The following is a 26836-nucleotide window of genomic DNA, read 5'->3' on the forward strand; positions in this document are numbered from 1 at the left end:
CCAGGGTGTCACCCATCCTCTGGAACTCCCTGCCCCAACCCATCAGATTATCACCTACTCTCCTCTCCTTTAGGCGCACCCTGAAAACCCATCTCTTCAGGGAAGCCTACCACACCCCCTGCTAACTTGACCGACCTCCTCCATTCTTCCTACCACTCCATCCCCCACAGCTATCTTCTCCTGTGCCACCATCCCCTCCCTCCTAGATTGTAAGCTCGAAAGAGCAGGGCCCTCGATCCCCTCATGTTTTGCATTGTATTGGTATTGTTCTGTCACATGTTCTGCCCCCCTCTGTAATGTACAGCGCTGAGCGAACCATTGGCGCTTTATAAATACTGTATAATAATAATATAATATTTGAGGTGGTTTCCAGACAAGCTGACGTCTTATATCAGTAAACAAATGTTGATTCCGTCAGTAAGTTCTGCTCCATTTTGTTGTGTTATGAATTGTTGAAGTTACTGTATATGTGTGGGGAATTTTATATTTACATTGTTTTCCAGGTTCTGCTTTTTGAAGGTGAGTTAAACTGCCATGTTGGTAAGTGAACTTTAGGCGAATTGATTTTTTTTTTTTTTTTTTTAATTGTTTAGAAGATAATGAAACAGAAGCAGAGATGAAGGATCCGGAAGATGAAATTGAATGCAATGACAATGGCAACGACGAAGACGACGACGATGACGACGATGATGATGAGCAGCCAATCACAGAAATACGTTTCATTCCAGAAGATAAAGCAGACTGTATGTATAGCTGAATGGTGGCAGCTCCACATATTTCCATATGCCCATTGGGGTGTGCTTACTACATACAGTAGCATACATGGTTTACTTTGGGGTGAATTCCAGTCTGTGTGTTTAAAGGGGTGTTCCACTCACACTGTAAAAAAAAAATAAGTCTGCAGCTACAAAAACTGTAGCTGCTGACTTTTTAAAAAAAAACAGCCACTCACCTGTCCAACGATCCCACGGTGTCCTCCCTGCAGCCCTTTCCAGGCGCCGGCATCTTCAGTGTGGGCACCCCGCTGTGACAGCTTGCGACTTCACAGCCGGGTGCCCACTGCGCATGTGTGAGTAGCGCTGCACTTTCTGAATGGCCCCGTAGTTTTCAGGGACCTGTCACGTGTCCCTGAAGACTACGGGGAGGGAGGGTAGGACTAAGCGATTGCAGCGGAAGTGGGTACCTGTCAATTTTGGGTAACCTCTCCCCAAAGGTGCCAATCCTTAATGGGGAGTGGGGGACCAGTCTTTAAAGCAGGGTGGGTGGAGCTCCGCTTTAAAGTAGAACTAAACTCCCTAAAAAAAAAAAATATAGATGGATATAGAGAGAGAGAGAGAGATACACATACATAGAGAGAGAGAGAGAGGGAGGGATATAGAGAGAGAGATACATAGACATATATATATATATATATATATATATATATATATAGAGAGAGAGAGAGATACACATACATAGAGAGAGAGAGGGAGGGATATAGAGAGAGAGATATAGACATATATATAGAGAGAGAGAGAGAGTCTCTCCCTCTCCCCCCTCCCCCTCTCTCTATCTATCTATATATGGATATAGAGCCTGACTATTGTAACGGAAACCGGACCCCGACTGCGCTAGGGTATTTCCATTATACTCCCGCTTCCCTGTCCGAACACAAATCCAGGGACACCACCGCTGATCATGCAGGAAATAGACAGCACCCAACTCTTCTTAAGACAGGAAGTCAATTGCTTTATTTTTACACAAACACAAGATATATACAACCAGGAACAGGAAACACATCACGGCCATCCCATCAGGGGGGAAGGGCTGCCAGAAACACCCCCCACCAAACCAAGACACATAATCGAACAAAGGGATACACCACATGGCAGTAGACAAGGGGAACACATACATCCCATAATAGTTTGCTAGAACAATGGGATGCAGCCAAATGGCAGAGAACAATGAACAACCCCCACACCCCATCTATACATGTCTACACAATATCAGGACAGAGCACCCTGCACCCCTTACAGGCACAGGGTGCCTTAGACATAACAGGGATTTGGGGAGATGATACAGGGGTCCCCCCACCTCCAAAAGTCACTCCCGTCACAACTATGCCCACCCTTTCCTTCAAGATGTTCCCTTTTATGGAAACCATGCTACAGCTTCTATGAATGAGGGGATGGAGGGATGATTGATAGTTCCAACACCTCAGTGCTGACAACGCTGCTCCTCTATAGACAACAGTACTCTGAGCATGTGTTACCAGCAGGATTACCAGGTTTGAATAAAGTAAAAGATGTCTGAAATAAGAAAACTAATGCAGCCACCACATCTAAAGACTGGTAAGCTGCAATATATTATACTCTTTAGTTCAGATATGCTTAACGTTGTCGTCCTGCAGCTGGATCTGCTGTTAATGGCAGGATCTCCAGATAAGAAACTTTTAACAGATTCACAAAAATATTAGTAAGCCAAAATGCCGAACATGAAACTGGCAAACTGTGTGTCAACCCTACATCTGTTTTTCAGTGTAGCCCTAGGATTAGTCTGTTAATGTCCGAGTAAATTTGTCATGGCACATTAAAATTAAGGCAGCTATAAAAAGCCTTGTGTAATCCCGAGCTCACTAATACCACGGACATGACATACCTTCACTGATTTGTTGCACTAAATTCAAGAAATACCACTTGAGACCTTTTACTATATCCCCATTCCTCATCACTTTGATTAAAAAAAAAAATGTAAAAGGATGGAGAGAAAGCTGTGACCGCATAGAGGACTATTGTTGCTTATGCCAAAGTACTGGCTGCCCATAGGAATGAAACATCTGAAAAATGTGAAAGGAAACAGTATCATGTTTTCTGTCTCAGATGTTCATTTTGTGAAAAAGGAAAATTCTTCTGGGAGATATACCATAGACTGCATATTCTGACGACCTTTTTTAAAATGCCAATAGCTAGACGTGTGCTGATCCTTTGGCTTCAGTACTGTGTTTCACCTACTAAGAGTAGTGCAGGCCATACATGGGCCGAATTCCGAATGTATTTTCTGTAGAAAATCAGAAATTTCATGTGTTTTTGTAATCCAGTGGTGCCACCATTGATTTTGAAATTCGACCAACCAAACCTTTAATTTCACCTCATGTTATTATTATACAGAATTTATATAGCGCCAACTGTTTGCGCAGCGCTTTACAATATAAGGGAGACAGTACATTACAATAAATAAATAATTTGCGCTAGTAAATGTGTATAAATATATAAATATATATAAAGAAATCATCAAATCATAAGTCCAGAAAAAAATATATATATGCCAATACCACAAAAAAAAAAAATATATAAAAAAACTTTTAAGTGCAAAAAACTTTTGTGCAAAAAAAGTGTCTAAATATGAAAAATTTCACCAAAAAACCTTGATAATATAATGGCAGATCATCCATAAATATATCTTCAGAAACGGAAACTCTGCAACACACCGATCCTCATCGATCGAAATAACAGGATGAAGAACTTTGTAGTTAATCGAAAATCCACTTCTCCAATAGATAAAGGACCACCTTCAAACGTATCCATGGGGGGAAATGCCAAGCACTCGAGAGAAACAGAAAGACTTCATGGTGCAATATTATAAAAACCAATTCCTTTATTAGGTACTCATTGCACTTACTCAAGAGGTGTCCCAGCCGACACCAGCATCAACAGCATAACAGCAATCACATAAACGAGCCTGGCTACTCAGCACATGCGCGGTAGCTGGCAGCCAAAAACGTAATGACGTCACATCAATCAAGCTCCGCCCTACGCGTTTCGTCATCGACGTCCTCACGGAGCGCTCTGTGAGGACGTCGATGACGAAACGCGTAGGGCGGAGCTTGATTGATGTGACGTCATTACGTTTTTGGCTGCCAGCTACCGCGCATGTGCTGAGTAGCCAGGCTCGTTTATGTGATTGCTGTTATGCTGTTGATGCTGGTGTCGGCTGGGACACCTCTTGAGTAAGTGCAATGAGTACCTAATAAAGGAATTGGTTTTTATAATATTGCACCATGAAGTCTTTCTGTTTCTCTCGAGTGCTTGGCATTTCCCCCCATGGATACGTTTGAAGGTGGTCCTTTATCTATTGGAGAAGTGGATTTTAGATTTAACTACAAAGTTTTTCATCCTGTTATTTCGATCGATGAGGATCGGTGTGTTGCAGAGTTTCCGTTTCTGAAGATATATTTATGGATGATCTGCCATTATATTATCAAGGTTTTTTGGTGAAATTTTTCATATTTAGACACTTTTTTTGCACTTAAAAGTTTTTTTATATTTTTTTTTTTTTTTTTTGTGGTATTGGCATATATATATTTTTTTCTGGACTTATGATTTGATGATTTCTTTATATATATTTATATATTTATACACATTTACTAGCGCAAATTATTTATTTATTGGTACACTTTATATATGGTGATTTTTTGCAGCTGGTACACTATTAGTAAGTTATATAATTTTGACCATAGGCGCTATTATTAATTTTTCTTATTCTTAGTACATTACAATACTTTCAGTAGAGAAGGAATAGGAGGGCCCGGCTTGTGGAGCTTACAATCTAAAATAAGGGGGAAGTGATACAAAAGGTGATAGCTGCGGGAATGATCTGGTGGAGGTGATTCAAGTACAGTTAGGTGGAGGTGGGGTAGGCTTCCCTGAATAAGTGAGTTTTCAAAGATCGCCTAAAGGCAGACAGGGTGGGGGCTGACCGGACATGCTGTGGTGGTAGGGAGTTCCAGAGGATGGGAGAGGCTCTGGAGAAGTCCTGGAGGCCAGCGTGGGAGGAGGTGATGAGGGAGCTAGAGAGGAAGATGTCTTGGGAGGAGCGGAGTGGGCGATATCTGCGGATGTTGCTACAGAAAAGAATTTTCATGGCCAAGAATTTTCTTTTCTTTCCAGGTCGCAGCTCACGCTCATTTCTTTTTTTTTTTTTTTTTTTTTTTTTTTTTTTATTACATTTCTTGCACTATTCTCCCATCATTGATTAGAAATTCATTCATTTTTCAAAAATGTCCAACATGCCTGATCATTCAAATTTGATAGTCGCACGTAAATCGTCCATTTCTGTGGCCCACTAATGGTGCGAAATTCGAACGGAAATTCTTAAAGATTTCCGATAGAAAATTCTTTTGGAATTCGACCCGTGTATGGCCAGCTTAAGTTTAAAGATCGAGAGTTTACTTGCTGTGTGCATGTTCTGGCATCATTCATTTTTAGGAGGAGATTGTCTGCAGTGACAATCTCTGTGTATTTTTCATCTAATGCAGGCCATACATGGGTCAAATTCCGAACTAATTTTCTTTTAGAAAGTTGGAAATTTCGTGCATTTTGTAATCCGATGGCGCCACCATTGATTTCGGAATTCGACCAACCAAGCCTTCAATTTCACATGTTGCTACAGAAAAAATTTTTCCTGGCCAGGATTTTTCTTTTCTTTCCAGGTCACAGCTCATGCGCGTTTTTTTATTTATTATATTTCTTGCACGATTCTCCCATCATTGATTAGAATTTAGTTAATTTTTCAAAAATATCCAACATGCCCGATCATTCATATTTGACAATCGGCCTTTCTGTTTCCCACTAATGGTGCAAAATGCAAAGAAAAGATTTTCAACAGAAAATTCTTTCGGAATTCAACCCATGTATGGTCGGCTTAAGACATCTTTCACGTGTTGGCGATCCAATCAGGTCCACCTGTCATTTTTTTTTTTTCATGCGGACCTGAGAGAGAGAGATCCTCGCACTCTTATGGACAGGTGGGTGTAAACGGACACAAGTCCATTTACACCTGCCTACCACCGGTCTGCTTAAAAAAATTGGAAGCAAATCTATCCTCCATTTACTCCCATCTGCCCATAGAGCAGAGCAGGCTCATGTTCATGTCTGCTCTGCTATAATCAGCAGGGTATCTTTAACCCATTCACTGCCAGGTCTGTACATCATATAGACCTGACAACGGGGGGGGGAGTTTACACACAATCCAGTGGCTGCAGCCAATGGGATTGTGTAAAAAAAAAAAAAAAAAAAAAGCTGCCAAGCAGACTCCTGCCTGTCAGGTGGCAGCATTTAATTGCTTCCACACCCCGACACCCCCGTGAGTGCACCCCGGCATGTATTTCCAGGCTCCGCTTGCCCATCTGCAGGCCTGGGGCAGACATGGCAGGTGGTGGAGAGGGAGGAAAGCGGACACCCCTTCTTGCTGTTACCCAGAAAGCGATGTGTATGATGTCACCCTGTCACTTGCCATGACTAGTTACATCCAAGCACATCACATTCTCTCCCAGGACCCCGCATTCACTATATCTGGTCTCCCAGGACCCCGCATTCACTATATCTGGTCTCCCAGGACCCCGCATTCACTATATCTGGTCTCCCCTAACCCTGCATTCACTATATCTGGTCTCCCCGGACCCCACATTCACTATATCTGGTCTCCCTGGACCCCGCATTCACTATATCTGGTCTTCCTGGACCCCGCATTCACTATATCTGGTCTTCCTGGACCCCGCATTCACTATATCTGATCTCCCAGGACCCCGCATTCTCTATATCCGGTCTCCCACAGTACACGGAAATGCAATTATTTTAGTAAATGTAAACTGCTAAATACTTTTTATCAGCAGTATATAGCAGAGTGTCTCCACCTGATATGTCTTATGAGGAGAAATTAGGGGGACACTGGAAGAAGGGGAGGATCAGAGAAGTCAGGATCTAACAGCATTTTACACAATACAGGGGATTAACCCCTTAGGTTCCACAGTGAGTGTAACACATATGCTGTACTGCATATACAGACTGATTTTACTGTTGTGGTTTTAGTAATATTTTAAGGTTTGACATGTTGGGCATCTATTTACTTGGTTCAACCTCTTTTTATATTTTATCAAAAATTTGGGTAATTTTTTGCATTTGTTTTACTAAAAATTAACTTTTTTTCACGTTTTATAAAACGCTGCTTGTTGTATTTTTGTTGCTTTTTTTAGCAAGTTAATTTTCCATAGGGGTCAGTGCATGGTCTGTAATAGGGATGGCTATCATCCTCTGTCTCAGAGCACAAAAGCTACTCTTCATTTAATGAACTGTCTGTGATTTCAGTAGGAGAGATGTTCTCTGCCATGTGTGACTGCCAGGCTTTGCACCCCGACCCGGAGGATCAGGACGACTCAGATGATGATTTTGAAGGAGAAGAGTATGATGTGGAGGCTCATGGTGAGTTCAGGTTTTCTGGCATGTTCTGATACTGCTAGCCATGTAAGCAATATTGGGCTTTTGCACGTCTGTGTGTGTTGTTAATTATTTGTATATTTGCTGTTGAAATAAAAGGAAATGCATCAAGATGTTGGCTAATGCAGGGCTTAAAATTTCAAGTCCTGAGCTACTAGCCAGGTCTTAGAGCTACTCGCCACCAAGAAACACAGAGACACCTGTATACACACACAGAAACATGTACACACACGCACAAAGACACATGTCCACACACAAACATACAGATACATGTATACACACAGACACATGTACATACATGCAGACACATGTACAGATACACACTTACACACAGATACATGTACAATTGTACATGCATACACAGACACACACACACCCTCCCCCATAAAAAGTTGCAGTACTTCGTTGTTCACTCACAGATCCGGGTACTGCACTCTAGGGGGAGGCAGAGAGCACAGCACACACTCCTTGCTTTGCTTTCACTGCGCTCAGCTATTGAGCAGTCTGACGGCTCCCAGTGCCAATGACCGATCCGGCTTGAGCTCCGAGCCTGCTCAGCAGGACGGTCCTGGGGGACACACTCGCCCCCACCATAATTTCCACTCGCCATTGGCGAGCAGGGGAGTGGAAATTTCAAGCCCTGGGCTAATGCACACCGTTTAAGTGCAGGTTGACATGCAGAAACAAGCAGCACTATAGCCACTTCTTCAACAATGCAGTGCCTACAAGCTCCTCTGCTGATGCTGACATCTTGCCAGGTTCAGTATGTTTTAGATATTTAGGTTAGGTTCACATTTGTGCGGGTGGTGCCGCTGCGGATTCACATGAAAATCCGTGCAGCCGCACCACCCGCACAGAGGAATGCGGACCCGCAGGCGGTGCCATTTTTTTTCTGACATGTTGGTGTTATATCTTTTGCTGGATAAAACAAAACCATGTCTGTTTTCATTTCTTGTTGCAATGTAACAAAATGTGACTATTCTAAAGGGGGTGACTCTTTTCTATACCCACTTTAGATTGGCCTGGCCAGGTTGACAGACAAGAATCCTTTATTGCAGAAGAGAGTGTTTCTCACTTGCAAAAATCAATAAACCTTCCGGCTTAATTTTTATAAAATTTAGGCTAAAGTTCCTCTTTAACCCCCCTGGCGGTATTCCCGAGTGTAGCTCGGGGTAAAGTTTCAGCACCACAAGCGGTAACCCCGAGCTACACTCGGGAATACATTGCAGTGCTGCTCCGGGATCTCTTCTTCACTTACCTTGTCCTTCGCTCCCGCGATGTCCCCCCCGGCCGCTGATGCTGGCATCTGTCTTTCGGGTTCCGTTTCCTGCGACGTCGGGACGTACAGGGGACGGAACTGGCGGGAAATTTGAAAATGTCAAAAAGTGACATTCACTAAATACACTAAAATCACATAGTATAACATTCCTGTATCAAACCATTTCACATACATTAGTCCCGAGTGCTTTGTCCTGTGTCCTGCCTGCAATTTTACTGTTCTTTCTGCCTGGAAACTGAGAAACGTCCACGGCGTCCAAAAAGCGTCCCTTTAGGTCAAAAGCGGTTTTAGACCGGCTAGAGAACAGCGATAGTAAATCAGAACCACTTGCAGAATTGAGTGATAATGATTCGTGGGGGAAATTCATCATCAGACACTGAAAACGATTCTGCGACTTTGCTCAGTGATGTGCGAACTTGGCGCTATATTTCAAATTTCAGTGTTTTTGGTTTGATTACATTATTGAATTACATTTATTATTATATTATTTTTTATGATTATTTATTAAATTATAATTTATGATTTCGTTTTTCAAATTTTACCATACCCGGGATGTTTACTGGACTCTTGTTCGGACAGATTTCAGTGAGTTATTCCTAAAAATTACAGCCTACAATAAAAAAAATGACATATTTCCATGCAAATAAATATACCGCTTTGAGCACAGAAATATGGACATAATCAGAGGTTAAACAAAAAATCACCAGCGCCAAAAAAATATGGAATAATTCCCAATATAAAATGCTGCTGCTCCTTAGTGATAACACTAATACAAATAAAAAAAAAAACCCAGCACAAACCAATTTTAAATATACATAATATATATATCAACTCCCAAAAAACTCAATTAGTGCAGAAAAAAAGTGTGATGGTCCCACTCCAAAGTATATAAAATTCAATATATTAGATAAGATGCAGTCCTTTTTCCAAGAAACAAGAACCTTGACCAGTGTTCACACCCGTTGTGTTATCACACACCACACTCACCAGAAACGGGTGAATGGAGCGCCTTAAATTGTGAACTCCGGAATGCAAGATAGAACTGGAATCCGCCTCCAATCTCAGGCTTAGGCAGAAATCCCAAAAAATACTCTCTCAATGCCTCAGAGATCCACAGTGGAACTTAGATCAGCCTCCATCCTCTAGGGTGAGCAGAGATCACTCTCCATATCAATTGATAATTGTGCAGAGAAAAAAATATATAATATACTGTCCAAGAAGGGAATTCATATGGCTTTAGAGAGATTTCCTCTTCTTGTTTTGTCTTTGACCAAGAGTGAAATCTCAGGTGAAAAAAAAACTGACGGGTCTTAACCATTACCTACTCTGAAACAAACGAAAACCATTTTGCCTTCACATACATTTGAGGCCGGTTCACACCATATGCAGTCCAGTACATTCTTTTTTTTTTCTGCTGCAAAAACATGGATGCATGGATAGTAGGTTATATGGTTTTTAATTTCACAGTTTACACCAGTGCAGACATTTCCAGAAAAAAGTAGAACATGCTGCATTTTTTCTGCACTGTACTGGAACACGGTAAAAATAATCAAAAACCTTCAGGTGAAGAAAGAAAGGGAGGGGGGAATGTACCCGAAAGCCTTAAAAATGCGTATGCAGAAACGCATCCAGACTGCGATTCTACAATGTGAACTGGCCCTTGAACTTCACCCTAAAAGGGTCCTCATCCCCCCACCCTTTTTTTGGGGGGGGGGGGTCCGAGTACTTGGTTTTGACAGATGCCCGCTCCCACTTCTGGTCAGGTCTCCACGGCTGGTAGCCCCTTCAGGAATTCTATTTTAAAGTGGTATTAAAGGTTCAGCTTTAAAAAAACAAAAAAAACAAAAAAAAACAAACATGTTATACTTACCAGTGGTTTAGCAGAGAGCAGCCCCAATCCTTCTCTTCTGTGGTCCCTCGTCAGTGCTCCTGGCTCCTCCTCCTTGACTAGTGCCCCCAATTAGCACCAGCATGCTCACTCCTGAGCCCTGTTCTGTGTCCATAAGACACTTTAACCCTTTTGCTGCCAGCAGCAGTTTTCTTTTTTTTTTTTCTTTTTTTTTATATGGGGGGGGGGTCCGAGTACTTAGTTTTGACAGATGCCCACTCCCACTTCTGGTCAGGTCTCCACGGCTGGTAGCCCCTTCAGGAATTCTGTTTTAAAGTGGTATTAAAGGTTCAGCTTCAAAAAAAAAAAAAAAAAAAAACATGTTATACTTACCAGTGGTTTAGCAAAGGGCAGCCCCAATCCTTCTCTTCTGTGGTCCCTCGTCAGCGCTCCTGGCTCCTCCTCCTTGACTAGTGCCCCCAATTAGCACCAGCATGCTCACTCCTGAGCCCTGTTCTGTGTCCATAAGACACTTTAACCCTTTCGCTGCCAGCAGCAGTTTTCTTTTTTTTTTTTTTCTTTTTTTTTTTTTTTGCACATGTGTAAAAAAAAAAATAATTTTAGGCCTGAAGATTACACAAAGCTCCCAAGCACTATATATTTTCTGAAAGCAGACACCCTAGAGAATAAAATAGTGGTAGTTCCAAACAAACGTAATAAAGCATCCAAATGTTTGGTAAAATATAAGGACGATGTTGCGCCGAGCAAATAGATAACCAGCATGTCAAACCTTAAATTTACATGCGTCTATGAAATGGCGACCAACTTCAGCACCCTATATTTTCTACAGGCGACGCTTCAAAAGACCCTACGGGTCATAAGTTTAGTGTTTCGGAGGTGGTCTTGTGCTAGAATTATTGCACTCACTCCAGCATTCGCAGCGATATGTAACGTGTATCGCAATCAACATTTTTACGCGTAGGTGCTCCTGATGTGTGAGTGCGTTTATATGGCAGGGGGCCTCAACATTTTTTTGGGGGAAGGGATGTTTTTTGGTGGCCTCAACATTTTTTTTTGGGGAAGGGATGTTGTGTGCTTGGGTGTAATTTTTTTTTTTTTTTTTTTTGCAACTGATGGTTTTGACAGGTGACAGGTTCTCTTAAATGAGACATGCAGGGTCTAAAAGACTCTGCATGTCTCCTCTGTGCTGCACTGAATGTATTGCAATTTCTCATCTCTCCCCAGACCAAAATCCCCATTTCTGCCCCCCCCCACCAGTCCACTCTCCTTTCTCCCTTCCATCCGCCGTGACAACCCTGGGGCCTGGTGCGCGGGTGGGGGGTGGTTGCACATTAACGGGCTGGGGAAGCAATCGGACGGCAGCGCAGATATCCGAATGCTTCCATCTGACAGGCAAGAGTCTGCCTGTTAGTTTTAGATAGTCGTGGCTGCAGCAAGGTGTGTGGAATACCCCCCCCCCCCCACTGTCAAGTCTGTACGACGTGCATATCTGTCAGCAGAAACGCAGGTAAAAAAAAAGACCTAAATTGAAAGCCATCTGTGTCCATTATAATGGAAGCATTGGGCAGAACATTATTTAAAAAAAAAATAAAAGTAAATCCTGCTCAACTGCAACTTCCACTCCAAGGATGGCCATGTTCACTGGCTCATAAAATCTCAGAGAAGATACCCGTTGCCATTGGTTGCCCGTAGGCTTCAGAGTGACAGTGGGTAGTGGAACACAACAATAGGGATGCATGCATTGTGACAGGTTTACTGGGTGCATTGATAGGGGATTATGGGGAATGCTGCTTCAGCTAAGTCAGTGTTTCTCAACTCCAGTCCTCATGGACCCCCAACAGGTCATGTTTTCAGGATTTCCATTATTTTTCACAGGTGATTTGATCAGTTTCACTGCCTTAGTAATTACCACAGCTGTTTCATCTGAGGGAAATCCTGAAAACATGACCTGTTGGGGGTCCATGAGGACTGGAGTTGAGAAACACTGAGCTAAGTGATGCATTTGACATCATCGGATGTGAACTGCTTGCACATGCTGAGAAGGAGGCTCTGGGCACGTGGAGCAATCCATTTAACACAGAGCAAAAAAAAAAATGGTATGTAGGAGATCCTGGTTATTTCTATCTTTTGACATCATTCATCCAGGGGGTGTCTGCTCGGGTTATTGGGTACCTGTAGATGTGATTGCCTGACCATAATCAGCTGTGTCTGGTGCTGATTGTTCTGGATAATTGGGATATTTAATGTCCTGACATGTTCAGCAAAGATCTTGTTTCTTTCACAGCATATACCCTCCAGATGTCAGGGGCTTTATCTCTTTTACTGAATTGGCTTACTGGAGCAATTTAAAGCTCTTTCTAATTGATGCTCTCTTCCATAATTGAGATTTGTACTTTGGAATTGTCGTTTGCTTTGGCAACACGCATGTGCAAAAGACCACCAGGACAGCAAGGATGTATTCAGTATCAAGCCATCAGTTGCGACCTGTTTGTTTTTTTGGGGGTGGGGGCTTGGTTTAGAGGAAAAATTAGTATATATAGAATAAATGCACGTTTTTTGCTTCACAGTGACCTGAAGATCTCTCCTTTCCTGCTGCTGGCACCACTCTGGAGACAGCCGGGATAAGAGATGGAGTGCAGTTGGTATCACTCCGCATGGGACAGGAGCCACCACTTAAGGGGCGGCATCGGCTTATGCGGCTCTTGCAACCTACTACAAATCCAGCTTTACAAGATGTCCCTCTGCATTGCACTCAGATGCTCTGGGATGGTGGGTCAGCAAGCATAGACTGCGATCTACCAGTCACCTGGCCATGATCTACTGGTTGCAGACCCCCACCTTAGATGGACTAGGTCATGTTCCTGGGTACAAGTGATGTTAATCTCTACAGTTTAATAATAACCTCCTCCTTTCACTCAGCTAACCTGCAAACAGAAACTCCAGGATCATGCTTATCCTTTTTGTAAAATTTATTATTCATCAAATAAATAAATGTACACTCCCCTTAAAAGGGTGCTGAATCACACCAGATATATACAGCTTAATATCTCAACTAGTAATCTTGTGCATTAACGCCTCGAACCACTAAAGGTTACTGCCTTTCCATCTTCGAATGAGCTTCGTGGTGTCATCCAAGGTCCCGCCCCTACGTGTTTCGTGACCACACACTTTATTTCCTAAGGAAACTCCACCTTTAGCAACACATTACATGTTCTACCCATAATTTGGGTATAACATTGCTAATCAACCGTCTTATCCCCAAAGCACCCCTCCCTGGTGCAAGAGTGTGGGGGTTTCCCATGCAGCAGCAGGCAAATTTGAAATCGGTAAGGTACATATATGCATTTTTATTTTATTTTTTTAAGGAGCTATTAACTGTGTGTTTTACAGTGTAAGCACTCTGCTTTACTCTAGCAAGTATAACCTGTGGAACTGAGACCTATGAAAATAAAATGTTTAAGGATTCAAGTGACTGATTGCTCCCCACCCCCAAAACTGGATCACAGGTGGCAAAATTAAAAAAGGTTTAGAATCTCTGTGCGGAATTTTCCTTTGTTCTCATGGGGGAGATTTCTCCATTTCTTGTCTAGTTGATTGGTGTCAGAAAAGAAGGAAAAAAGAAAGAAATGTTCTTGTGAGTACACAGCCTGTATTACAAATCTGATCCAACTGGTATTTACACTTCTTTAGAAGTTCTCAGCCTTGTTATTTAAATAATAATTAAAAAAAGAGTACAGTAGAGCTTAGGAAAGGAAACAATAAAAAGGATTTTAGTGACTTGATGTGGTATTTTTTAAAGTAAAAGTAGCATTGTTTAGAATGAATGTGGTTATGGAATTCTGAATTTGGATGTTAAATCAATAACTAAGCTCCACCCAAAAATATGCTTGTTTGGACTGTATTATTGTGATTGGTCATTCCTTATTCCATGTCCTCTGTGTCAAGCTAATGCTGGCGCTTGTTTTTCTGATTGTTTTCACCTTCTTTCTGTTAGAACAAGGACAAGTTGACCCTCCCACGTTTTATACCTATGAAGAAGGCCTGTCTCATCTCACTCCTGAAGGACAGGCCAACTTAGAACGGTTTGAAGGCATGTTGGCCAGCTCCGTAGGTCAGCACACCATGGCTGGGGTCCGGACTGAAGGTTCTGCTTTGGGATATGAAGGTGAATTTAAAAGCTGACAAACCTGGTGCAGACAGATTTTTATAAAATGCCTTGCATGCGTTTTAAAAGCAGTGCAGTGTCGCCAAGTTCATGTTCCTGTCTACAACTTTAACTTCTATACATGTTTGACACTTTTGAAAAACCTGTCTGCACCACAGTCTCTCTCTCTCTCTACACCAAAAGAAAAGGGGTCCTTATTAGCTCCACACTCAAAAGATACAAAACTATATTTTATATTGAATTTGGTGCAGGCATTTGCAGCATAGTGTAAAAGTGAGGCATTCTAGAACTACAGTGGATATAAAAAGTCTACAAGCCCCTGTTAAAATGTCAGCTGACAGGGAAGAGAACTGTTTTGTTTACAAACAGTTCTCCCCGTCGGAGATCCTCAGTAATCACCGGGCGCTGGCGAGTAATCACCGGCTGGGACCTGGTGATTGAGAGCCACGGCCGCGAATGGCGGTGCAGGTAGGGCTTGCACGCGCCCCCTACCTGGAAATGAAAAATCACACACATCTATCTATCTCTCTCTCTCTCTATCTATCTATCTATCTATCTATCTATCTATCTATCTATCTATGTGTGTATATGTATGTTTATGTGATTTTTGTGCACCTGTGCCTCATTGTAGCAGTATTTCTGCAATAGGGTGGACGGGAAAGCTGATTGAGGATATATTTCTCATCTTTTGAGGCACATAGGATGTCTTAAAGTATTGTAAAAGTTAGAATTAAAAAAAAAAAAAAAAAAAAAAGTTATACTTGCCTGCACTGTGTAATGGTTTTGCACAGAGCAGCCCCGATCTTCCTCTTTGGGTTCCCCACTGGCGCTCCTGGCTTTGGTATGAAGGGGTCTCCTGGGTGTGTATTTAGTTCTAATTGGCCATACCTTTTGTCACCAAGCGGCGCTGCATTATCGGTCATCTTGGGGGGTGATGGGCACCAGCCCAATGGGTTGCCCACGTAGAGGAGTGCCTGGCATGTGGCAAACACTGGGCGGCTTTTGAGTGTGATACAGGTTCCATGGGCAGCTTGAGTGCATGTGCTACGTCCACAGCCCTAAATAATGCATCTTTTTGGCTGAAAATGTGGCCGGGGAATGGCTAAGTCAAGGTTTTGTAGTTTTGTCCTTGTGCAAGAGACCTTCTTTCAGCCTGAGATCCTGCACAGTGTGGGTTATAGAAAGGTTAGAGAGTGGCAAATCCATTAGTATACATGGGAATGTGGTGGGTTGTTCTTAAACAGAGATAAATAGGGGGTCATGATTGAACCGCAGGGTATTGCGAGTATAGAAGTAGAAAGTATCAATAGGGAAGGGAGGGGTTTCCTTTGTACTTCGGCATGCAGAGGTTTGATGATGCCTGGAGCAAACCTTCGTTTGTGTGCCCCAAGGAGCGGTTCATGCCGGAACGTACACATTCCCATGCAATTCCAGCGCATTTCCCTGCATTGTGTTTTGACAGCCCATTCATTTGAATGGGCTACAATGCACACTGGGCTGAAGGGGGGAAAGAGGGGAGAACCTATGTAAAGGTAAGTCAATGTAGAGGGAGTTGCAGTAGTCAAGAGATAATCAGGGAGTGACTTAGAAGCTTTGTGGTGTGGTTGGGCAAATAAGGTCGAATTTTGAAGATGTTGCGGACGAGGCGTTCTGCTTGTCCTGTGTGATGTGGCTGAGCTTTGGTAGGGGGATAACCCATTCTATGTTACAGCACTCGGGTGGTAGGTAGCAGGGAAATTAGCCACCTGCCTTCACCTACCTTGCGCATGCGCACCATCTCTTCAACAGTTTTTTTTTTTTACTTTGATAACCGTACTGCAGTTATTAATTAATTTTTTTTTTTTTTTTTTTAAACCCTACTTTTCTCCAGATGGCATGGATGTTGTGCCCACAGTCCCTGGACAGTTTGAAGATGCTGATGTTGATCACTGAGTGATTATATACTGGTAAGTAAAGCCTCTTCTTTTAATGCCAGCAGGTCATCACACACTCTCCTTACCTTTGCTCCTCTGCCATTCTATTGCATTCCACTGCTGCAAGTAGGAAAAACCATGCTGAGTAAAATCTGTGCCACTCAAGTCCTACTTATCATAGGTCTATTGACTTTCTCCATGTAGCAGGTCTGGGCTTGGGAATTGGTCTACTTCTGCTGTTTGGTTCAAGTCTCATGCTTCTCCTTACCTAAAAGTAGCATCTATTTGTCTTCACTGCCAGTGGCGGAACAGAGTAGGAGGTGCCATTGCTTTAAAGCTTAAATGTAAAACAAGCATTCCCTTCAAAGGAAAATCCTAAAACTGCTCTGACTAAAATAAAACTACAATGAAGGGATTCTTGTGAAGAAGGTAAATACTGGCCTTTCCTGCTGTCCGAACTATAGATCTCTGTTCTAGTGATGCCACTCACTGACGATCCCTCAAAATCCAGCAGTTAAGGGTACGTCACTTTCCTGGACCCTTTCCCCCCACTGCGCACTGTAGTTCCTCCCACCATCCTCTACATCAGTGTTTCTCAACCTTTTTTCAGTCAAGGCACCCTCTAAAACTATGGACAGTCCCGCGGCACCCTCTAAAACTATGGACAGTCCCGCGGCACCCTCTAAAACTATGGACAGTCCCGCGGCACCCTCTAAAACTATGGACAGTCCCGGGGCACCCTCTAAAACTATGGACAGTCCCGAGGCACCCCATTCTAAAATGTGAAAAACAAATTCTAATAGTTTTGTATAACGCAGCAACATCCACACATGTAGGACACCCAACATTTGAGGTGATTTATTCTTCCAAAGCAAATACACTTTTGTACACTGGTACTAACTGTTTCTCTTCTCCCTCAGTTTTTCTCCATCACTGAGCTAATGTGACCCCCGCACTGATGGAGAGGGGCGGGGGAGGGTCAAGCTAAGATGCTGTGCAGGCAGCTGACGTCCTCCTTATCAACTGATGAGGTCATTGGTTGTCAGGATGCTGGCAGCTAGAAGGTGGTAATGGTGCACAATGAAAACCTGTGGCTTTGTGTAACTAAAAGACAGGCTAGTTTCACCCGCTGGCTTGTATACAAGTTTTGGACAATTTTTAGACAATTTGTCCAAGGCACCCCTGAAGAAACCTCAAGGCACCCCAGTGTGCCTGGGTACCCTGGTTGAGAAAGGCTGCTCTACATCACAGTAGTGAAGTATAGGTAGCAGATCAAACTACTGAGTGCAGTAGGGGACAAGGAATCCAACAATTTCGTTTGTGTGTCAGATGCCTGGTCCCCCCGCTGCACTCTGGTTGTTTTTGCTTTCTGCCTCAGCCTTTCTGTGCACAGCCAGTGACACTGATATCAGACACTTCCAGATGTTTGTCCTCGAAACGGCAGTTTGGTGCCGCAGTGCGAATCATGTAAGTAATAAGCATTCCCTTTGGAGGAAGCATTTGGTATATAAAAATGTAATCCTGGCAACTGTTTTTTAAAATCATGCTGACCTGAGTTCCTGAGCCAACAGTACTGCTGAATACTGGAACCAAGTATCTGTTTTAGTCTTCAAATTAATCACTGCGTTTGATTTACTAAAGGCAAATAGACTGTGCGCTATGCAAGTGCGATTAATACAGAGATGATCCTCCTACTCTATCTCCCTACCCCAAAAATCAAAAACAAAGTGGCCGCAGACACCTAACTATATTCCAAAATAGTAAAAAAACAATTAAAGGCGTAAAAGGTGCTGCACTACTTGGTGAATGATCAGTGGAAACATAAATGACATATCTCAATGTAAATATGTCCCTCATCCAAGTGTCAACATAACATGTAGAAACATATAAATTGGTGCAAGCAATGCCAAGTGACAGTAACAGCCGCAAAAAATAAAGGCTATAAAGTGCTGGTGACACAAATGAATAAATATTGCTGATGTATAAAAATGTGACTGCGTCCCAAATGATCCATCAAAAATTGATAAGTGACTCCTTCCAGAAAAATCCACTAAGTGACTCAGCCCCAAAAAAAAGAAAAAAAAAATATATAAATATATATGACCGTCCCAAAAACACAGTAAATATTTAGTGCATGCCGTGACCAATCCAGTGCTGCAAACATATGAAGAAATCCTCCACTGGCTAGCAAGCGCGCTCACTTTCAAAATGCGACCCACAAGGAGTCACAAAGCATTGACAGCCTCAACTGATGATTTCCAAGAAATTGGTCCTCGATACAATCAGCAAAAGGTCATCTCCAATGGTTCCGACAAACACTCACAAGCATGCTCAAGAAATGGCCGCAGACCTCTGTCATCTGCAATGCCTCACTTAAAAGATGCAAGCAAAAAGACTCCCATAGTGTAATATGTCACAAACTTTATTTTGAATAAAAATCGCTACTGACATTTAAAATAGGTCTGCAGACCAAAACAGGCAAAATTCTTGCTGTCAAAAACTGCAGGGAAGGTGTATGGGATTAGGAGTACCAAGATGGTGGCTGCCGTCCGTACAGGATATGACGTCACCACGCTTCCAACCTACACGTTGCGTTACGGGTCCCGTGACTTCCTTGGGGGGGGGGGGGGGGTGTTGAGGATTAAATCTCCAAAGGGGACATGGGGAGCAGTAAAAACTTGATAGAATTTCTACTTTCAACCCAAAACCAAAGAAAAAGTGTTTGTAAATGTATTTTTTAAGTGACACACAGATTTATATTTGCCTGCTCTGTTCTGTGGAATTGCTCAGGGTGGCCTCAAACCTCTTCTTCTCGGGTTCCCCACCTTCCCTCCTGGCTCCTCCTACTTGGCGAGTGCCCCCATAAGAGGCCACTTCCTATAGAGGCAGTCGTGCGGGCTTGCTCCACAGCCTCGCTGTCTGCATCTATAGGCACAGACTGCAGGACTTGGGGCTCTCGCTGCCTCAGTTAAGCCAGTAACACCAGGAAATGAGAGAGAAGAGCTGCAGACAGGGAACAGCACTGGATCAGATGAGGGCTCGGGTAAGTAAAACGGGGGTGAGGGGGGATAATGATGTTTGAACATTGAGGTTGAAAATGTTTAGGCATTATTTATCCCCCCTCACCAAGGAATGCATTAAGGTAAAGGTTCAGGCTTTAGAACCACTTTGAGCGTTTGGTTCACATATATGCGGTGCGGTACGTCGCATGTGATTTGCACAGGAACTGCACCACATTCCTGTGCAAATCACATGCTATTTGTGTGTGGTGTGATTGGATCCTTACATTTTGTATGGCTCTAATTACACCACAAACGTGCAGGATCCTTTTTTTGGTCCACACTAGAATCGGATTGCATGGGTATTCACACCTATGCGATCCGATTCTGCACATCGCACCACGTTTTGCGGACCACTTTCGGGGTGAAAATTTAACATACACACCCGCAGCGGTTCGCATGAACAGGGTGCGATTGTGATGCGGTGTGGAATTCACACAGAAAACGCTGCAAATTCTGCACCGCATCAGTACCCCCGGGTTAAGTGTTCAGATTTACAAGGGTACATAGAGAGTGAAGGCATAGTTGGGTTGGAGGTAAACTTTGTTGATCTTACCGCTCAAATGTGAATACGACCCTTCCTAACCTCGGAAACCACTAAGCAACTTATTCACTCCCTTGTTATCTCTCGCCTCAACTACTGTAACTCCCTCCTCATTGGCCTACCTCATCGCAGGCTATCCCCTCTTCAGTCTATCATGAATGCTGCTGCCGGACTCATCCACCTTACTAACTGTTCTGTATCTGCCACCCCTCTCTGCCAATCCCTCCACTGACCTCCACTCAGTGTCCTCCAGCCCTCTCTGCCAATCCCTCCACTGGCTTCCCGTTGCCCAACGGATAAAATTCAAAACACTAACAATAACATATAAAGCCATTTATAACTCTGCCCCAAATTACATCACCGATCTTGTCTCTATATTTCACCCAAACCGTACTCTCCGCTCCTCGCAAGACCTCCTACTCTGTAGCTCCCTTGTCTCCTCCTCCCATGCTCATCTCCAGGACTTCTTCAGAGCTTCCCCCATCCTCTGGAACTCTCTACCCCAATTTATCAGACTATCGCCTACTCTGCTCACTTTTAGGCGATCTCTGAAAACCTATCTCTTCAGGGAAGCCTATCCTGCCTTCAGCTAATACTGGAATCTTCTACTCCTTCCAACCAGTCCATCCCCCACAGTTACTACCTTTTGTACCACTAGCCACTCCCTCCTAGATTGTAAGCTCCCAGGATCAGGGCACTCAAATCCCTCTTGTATTGAACTGTATTGTCTCCCGTTCTATTGTAAAGCTCTGAGCAAACTGTTGGCGCTATATAAATCCTGTATAATAGTAATAATATGTAGCCTCTTTTAGATTTACCATATTTCTGCGTTGCCAGCCCACTTTTGGAGTTACTCAGCATTAGGCTGCTTGTGACTGACCAGCTGCAATTTTGTTTGGGACTAAACCATATCTACTTTTCCTCAGGTGCCGGAGTGACGTTCCAGATTCAACCACTGTGACACCTGACAAGTTTACAATAGTTCTGCTTTTTACCTAACTGTTCCTACTCATTCCATGGAGCCTTCTTTTTTTTTTCTTAGAGGAATTGTCGGACGCCAACCATTTCAGTGACTATCTTTGTAGTGGGACCCAGAAAACCGCTCTAACAAACGCTCTCATTTGTGTGACAAACTTGCTGAAGACGATTGGCTGCCACTTTAATACGTTTCGGCGCAGCTTTCCTTGGCGATCATGAAATCTTCATGTTTTGGACAATCTGTTGGCTTTCTAGACCTTGTAGGAAGTCCCAACATCTTTAATTCTGAAAGTGGTGACTGAGAGCCACTCATTGTTCAAGTCTGTTACAGGAAAGCATCTAGTTAGACGTTCTAGATTTTACTAGAGTATTTTCGGTAATGCCTTTTTGTTTGTTGGCAAAAAATCAACCAGCCTTTTAGGTCTGCCGTGGTGAGCCTAGTTCTGTTGATAGGTTATTATGACTTTAATCTGTAAGTTCATTTTGAGTTCAGTATGATTAGAGAGAATAACCTGAAGCATTTCGTGTTAAAACTGGACAGTATTTGTAAAGGTTCTTAATATTGTCTAATAAAATTTAGCGTTTTGTACCAAACAGGATGTGTACGCGTTGAATCTGCCGGTGTTATCCTTGTACCTGTTTTGCGAAGAGTGCTAAAGCCGATTACTACGTAACATTAACCTCTTCCCGCCGGAGGTACACCTACATATGCCCCTATGTAAACACTTTTGCGTGCTTAGATCACAGTTACCAGCGAGGATTGGAAAGCTCCCGATGCATACTTGCGATTGGGAGCTTTCCAATCATGTGACAGCCATCACATGACCTAAATGTCCTGGAAGCTCTTAACCACTTCCAGACCGGACACTTTTACCCCCTTCCTGACCAGGGCAATTTTCAGCTTTCAGCGCTATCATACTTTGAATGACAATTGCGCGGTCATGCAACACTGTACCCAATTGAATTTTTTACCATTTTTTTGAGACAGATAAAGCTTTATTTTGGTGGTATTTATTCACCGCTGGGATTTTTATTTTTTTTTGCTATGTAAATGAAAAAGTCAAAAAATTTTGAAAAAGTGTTTTTTTTTTTTTAAATTTTGCAAATAAATAATATTTCATCATAAATCTTTGTCAAAATTTATTCCGTTTTATCTTTTTAGTAAAGAAAAAAATCCAAATTAGTTTATAACCAAAAATTATAATTTTTAAACATTTTTTTTTACATTTTTATTTTATTTTTTTTTTTTCCACATACTGTCACCCTAGCAGTACAGTATGATCATGGTGACACTGTACTACTTGTGGGGGGTGATGATTTATTTATTTTTTTACACTGATTGCATTTACACCCATATAGGATGTAAAAGCAATCATTTCTCTTCTCTCTGTGTGCATTCTTGCACTCATTGAGAAGTACTGAGTGAGCTGTGATTGGTCACAGCTTGTCACATGGTACAAGGCTGTTGTGAATAGCCTTGTACCATGTGACCTCTGTGATCATTCACAGATTTCACACGTAGTAAGCAATGATGTCACAAGTGACATCTTGCTTGCTACTTTGCATATGATCACTGATTGGCCAATCAGTGATCACATGATCGGGACCTCGTACAGAGGTCCCGTCCGACGATCGGTGTTTCACTGTGTCCGGAGGACACAGCAGGCACCAGATCGCGGTGCTGCGCGCTCCCAGGGAGCGTGCACAAGCAGGGTGCGGGGAGGCCGTTTATAAACGGCCACCCGACCCTGCAGTGCCACCGTCCGGCCGTTTATATGCAACGGCCGGTCGGGAAGTGGTTAAAGGCTGGGAGGTGGTGGCAAGAAGGGGTTAAATATCCCATTAATACAACCAGAGTAATGGCTAAAATGCAGTTGGCACAATTAAAAAAAAACAAAAAAAAAAAAAAACATTCAGAATATCTCTGCAATACATGTGCAACTCCCCAGGTTTTGTTTCTTTGAAAATGCTCCAAGTACAAAAAAATACTGTTTGATCCTGCTAGAAATATAGTGAGTTTGTACTGCCCTGTGTGTTGTGCTTGTGCTGTACTGAAGCATTGTTGTTGGCCCTGCCAAGAACACCTCTGCAAGCAGCAGAACACCTCCTCCTATGCTTTTGAAGGTGGTAGGGGGGGTATTCTGTAGTCCAAACCTGGATCAAGCAGCATAGCTTATTGAAGGACAGCACTGCTCCTCCTTAGATATATTATGGTCTGTGGATGAAGCCCCAGCATCCCCAGGTACAATACTAGTCATTAGTATGGAAGGAGAAGAAAAGGTACTGCTCTCATCTCCCATACAGTCCTGTGCGTAGAGGATGGCCTCGTTGTGCTGGCCACGCCCTCTGATGTTTCGCCCCACCCACTGGGGCTTGAACAGAGGAGTGCCTCTGGACTCCTGTGATCCAGCCCTAATTGGCAGGGTGAAATGCGGCAGCGGGCATGGCCATGTGACAACTGAGACTATCCTCTACACACGGGACTGTATGGGAGATGAGAGCGTTGCCTTTTCTTCTCCTTCCATACTAGTGACTGGACTGACTGGGGCACCGCTCCCCTATATCTGCCGGTGAGGTGATTCCTTTGACATTCAGCTTCCAAGCGGTTCCATTACGTGTCATGTTTCAGTACAGGTACCAGTTGCAGTTTACAGAGTAGCTGCAGGGGACTGGTTGAAAGGCAAGCATTTTCTCCTTAATCCTCAACCCTTAGAGCGATTCTAAAGGTTCCAATTTTTATTTTTTTTGTGACTTTTTTTTGTAACTTTGTAAAATAACAAACCTGTCTATACTTTCCTGCTGTGTGTAGTGATTTTGCACAGAGCAGCCTGGATCCTCCTCTTCTCGGGTCCCCCGCAGGCTCCCCTGGCTCCTCCTGTCTGTCAGGTGCCCCCACAGCAAGCAGCTTTCAATGGGGACACCCTCTGCTCAATGCGTCCAATAACACAGACGAAGCCATGGCTTGGCCCTGCCCCCCTCTCTTCTCAATGGCTGTGATTGATAGCAGCAGAAGCCAATGGCTCCTGTTTGCTGTCTCCGCCAATGAGGAGGCAGAGACCCGGAACAGCCGAGGCTGTCATTCATATCACTGGATCGCGATGTGGCTCGGGTAAGTATTGAGGGGGCTGGGGGAGCTGCTACACACAGAAGGTTTTTTTACTTTCATACTTAGAATGCACGAAGGTAAAAAACCTCGAGTCTTTACAACCACTTTAAGATGGCCATAGATTACTTTTTTTTTTTTTTTTCTCAATCGGCCAGCAGGCTGAAAGCTCTGTGCCACAGCCAAGACTCCCATGCACATGAGCAGGAGTGACGTCATTGGGGCTCAGCCAATCAAGCAGCCAGACCCCACAAACCCGGAAATAAAACCAGGTGAAGATGAAAGCCCTGTCAGCGGTGATATTATAATACAGGGGAATTTTTTCTTTTTCTTTTTTTTTTTTACCACCACTACGCACCTCAGATCAGTGTGAAAGTAGCCTAAGGATCAACAAGCTTGGACACAAACGGATTGACGTTCAACCTGTCCCTGCTGAACCGGCCAGATTTCGATCCATCTATGGCCAGCTGAAGATCATGAGCATTTAAATTTCCCTGCAGTTTAAGGTGAACTCAACTCCTATTGGAATTATGAGAGACCATCTAATGCAGAATTGAATGAGAATTGGTTCCTGCCACGTGAATGTGCCAGTAGAACATAAATATATCAAAATGCTTTCAACTGTATATTTTAACAGACCTACATGGAGCAAATAAAACAAATTATTTAAGTGCGAAAAACTCCTTTTGATCCTGACCGTGCAAAGGACACAGGGCAGCTCTGAATTTATCTGAGGCTTTTTAGCCCTCCCGGTTGTTACCATGCCCCCTGACTTCCCACACTATATGGGGAGCAGTGGCAAGATAATTTGGGACTTAGTGCCATCTTTATTCCATATGGGGGTACCACCTATATGTGGAAAATTTCTATATAAGCGTGCCACTATGTAGACATTTGTACAATTTTGGAATTGGCTCATGTGGCACCGTGCAACCTAATTTGCCGGGGCTTCCCCCAACGGCTTGTAAATACCCAACTTAGAAAGGAGAAGAGAGCCTGCTTGAGAGGTAAGGAATTGCTCGCAGTGAAGTAGAAGGACAAACGGGATGTTTTTGTCCTGTCTTCCATTCACGCAGACGCAACAGTCCAAATTATCACAGTATCTGGCGTTGTAGAGAAACCCCTCTGTGTTCACGACTATAACCTTAACATAGGGGTGGACTTCAGCGATCAAATGATGAATCTGTACCTAGTTTCCTGGAAAGCTTGACACTGGTACAAAAAGGTGACTATTTCAATTGGCTATATATATGACGCTTTTTTACAGTGCAACTGGACGAAGTGGATCCTTCCTAAAATATCAGGAAGAGATCATCACGGCCCTTTTGTATCCAGAACCAAAAGGTGCTGTGCCCAATCCCCAAATCTAGATGCAGTTAGCCGGCTGCGTGAGAGGCATTTTCCGGATGTCCTCTTTGGTACCCCAACCGAAAGGTCACCCCCAAAAAGATGTTTCTGTAGCAGACACGGAATATGATGCAACACCCGCTTTTTTTTTTGTCCCTCCTGTCCAACCTGGTCTCTGCCTCAAGGACCACTTCCGTTGCTACTACACACTATTAGTATAGGGTACAGCATGGCACAGTGTAGGGCACATATTCACCATCTTCACACAGGGTCTTGAAAGATGTTAGGTAGTCAGGAAACTGTCTATCGCATTTTGAGAGACCCGAAAATCAGAGGCTGTTACAAAAAAAAAGTAAAAAATACAAAAGTCATACAATTTAAAAATGGAAAAAGAAAATCCAGAAAAGGTCTTTTTTTTTTTGTTGTTTTTGTTTTTTGAGTTAATGTTCTATTGTTACTTTGTTTTATTGTTAACCCTTGTTTGCTTTGCAGAAACACCATTCAACTGCAGCACCAATCTGTTTATTCTTGACAGCAACAGGGTCAGTGCTGCTGGATGGGATTTTACATCCACAGTTAAAAATAAAAAAGAGCATACAGTATGCCCAAGCATGGGGGCCTGGGGTATGTTCTGTGGGCGGATTGCTCCTATGCATCGGCATATATATTTTAACTTTTTTTTTTTTTTTTTGCCACAGTCATCAATAAAAAAAAAGTTGTTGTTTTATTGAGTTAACGTTGTATTGTTACTATGTTTTATTGTTAACCACTGTTTGCATTGCAGGAACACCATAAAGCAGCCGCACCAATCTGTTTATTCTGACAGCAACAGGGTCTTGCTCTCAGAATATACGTCAGTGCAGTTAAAAAAAAAAAAGAACATATATGCTCAAGTACGGGGTGGTCAGTGGGTGGATTGTTCCTATGCTTCAGCATATATTTTTTAATAATTTTTGGCAGAGATTCTTTTATTCACATTGATCGATATGAATGGAGGAATTTTTTGTTTTTTTTTCATTCAGCCCACAAGATGAACAAAAAAAAGAACATTGCATGTATGCCCAACATTCGAAGTGGGTGGATTCAGGGCCGTATATTCTAATGGTGGGCGTACCACACACTTTTTTAGGCAGAGATTTCTCCATCAACATTGATCGATGTGAATGGAGGAATCTGTTAGGTTCTGTTTTTTATTCCGCCTACAGGCTGCATAACAAAAAAATAAAAAATATTTCATGTATGCCCAACAAGAACCAGTGATGTACTGGTATGTTGCTGGACTTTGAGTGGTTATACCGGGATGAAGCACTGACACTGTACTAATGACACTGGGCAGGAAGGGGTGACCA

The 26836-nt window shown here is 43.0% G+C and overlaps 2 protein-coding genes across 5 annotated transcripts in view; one reads left to right on the forward strand and one right to left on the reverse strand.

Moving 5' to 3' along the window:
• CLNS1A (chloride nucleotide-sensitive channel 1A) overlaps positions 1-21631 on the forward strand; it is a 34085-nt gene extending 12454 nt beyond the window's left edge. Inside the window, exons 3-7 of one of the 3 annotated variants that reach the window (XM_089684507.1) lie at positions 597-743; positions 7122-7235; positions 14373-14543; positions 16414-16489; positions 20986-21631. In XM_089684507.1, the coding sequence (XP_089540633.1) occupies positions 597-743; positions 7122-7235; positions 14373-14543; positions 16414-16475 (494 nt within the window). In that variant the 3' untranslated portion in view covers positions 16476-16489; positions 20986-21631. Of the gene's footprint in view, positions 1-593; positions 744-7121; positions 7236-14372; positions 14544-16413; positions 16490-20985 lie in introns of all 3 variants that reach the window. The other 2 variants (XM_089684505.1, XM_089684506.1) reach the window with 2 other exon arrangements.
• LOC149456779 (aquaporin-11-like) overlaps positions 1-26836 on the reverse strand; it is an 89306-nt gene that overhangs the window by 28000 nt on the left and 34470 nt on the right. The gene's annotated exons all lie outside the window — the stretch shown is intronic.

This window comes from Staurois parvus, unplaced genomic scaffold, assembly GCF_062004578.1.
Source record: "Staurois parvus isolate SC_StPar_1 unplaced genomic scaffold, SC_StPar_1.0 ptg000348l, whole genome shotgun sequence".
In the NCBI taxonomy this organism is placed as follows: Eukaryota; Metazoa; Chordata; class Amphibia; order Anura; family Ranidae; genus Staurois; species Staurois parvus.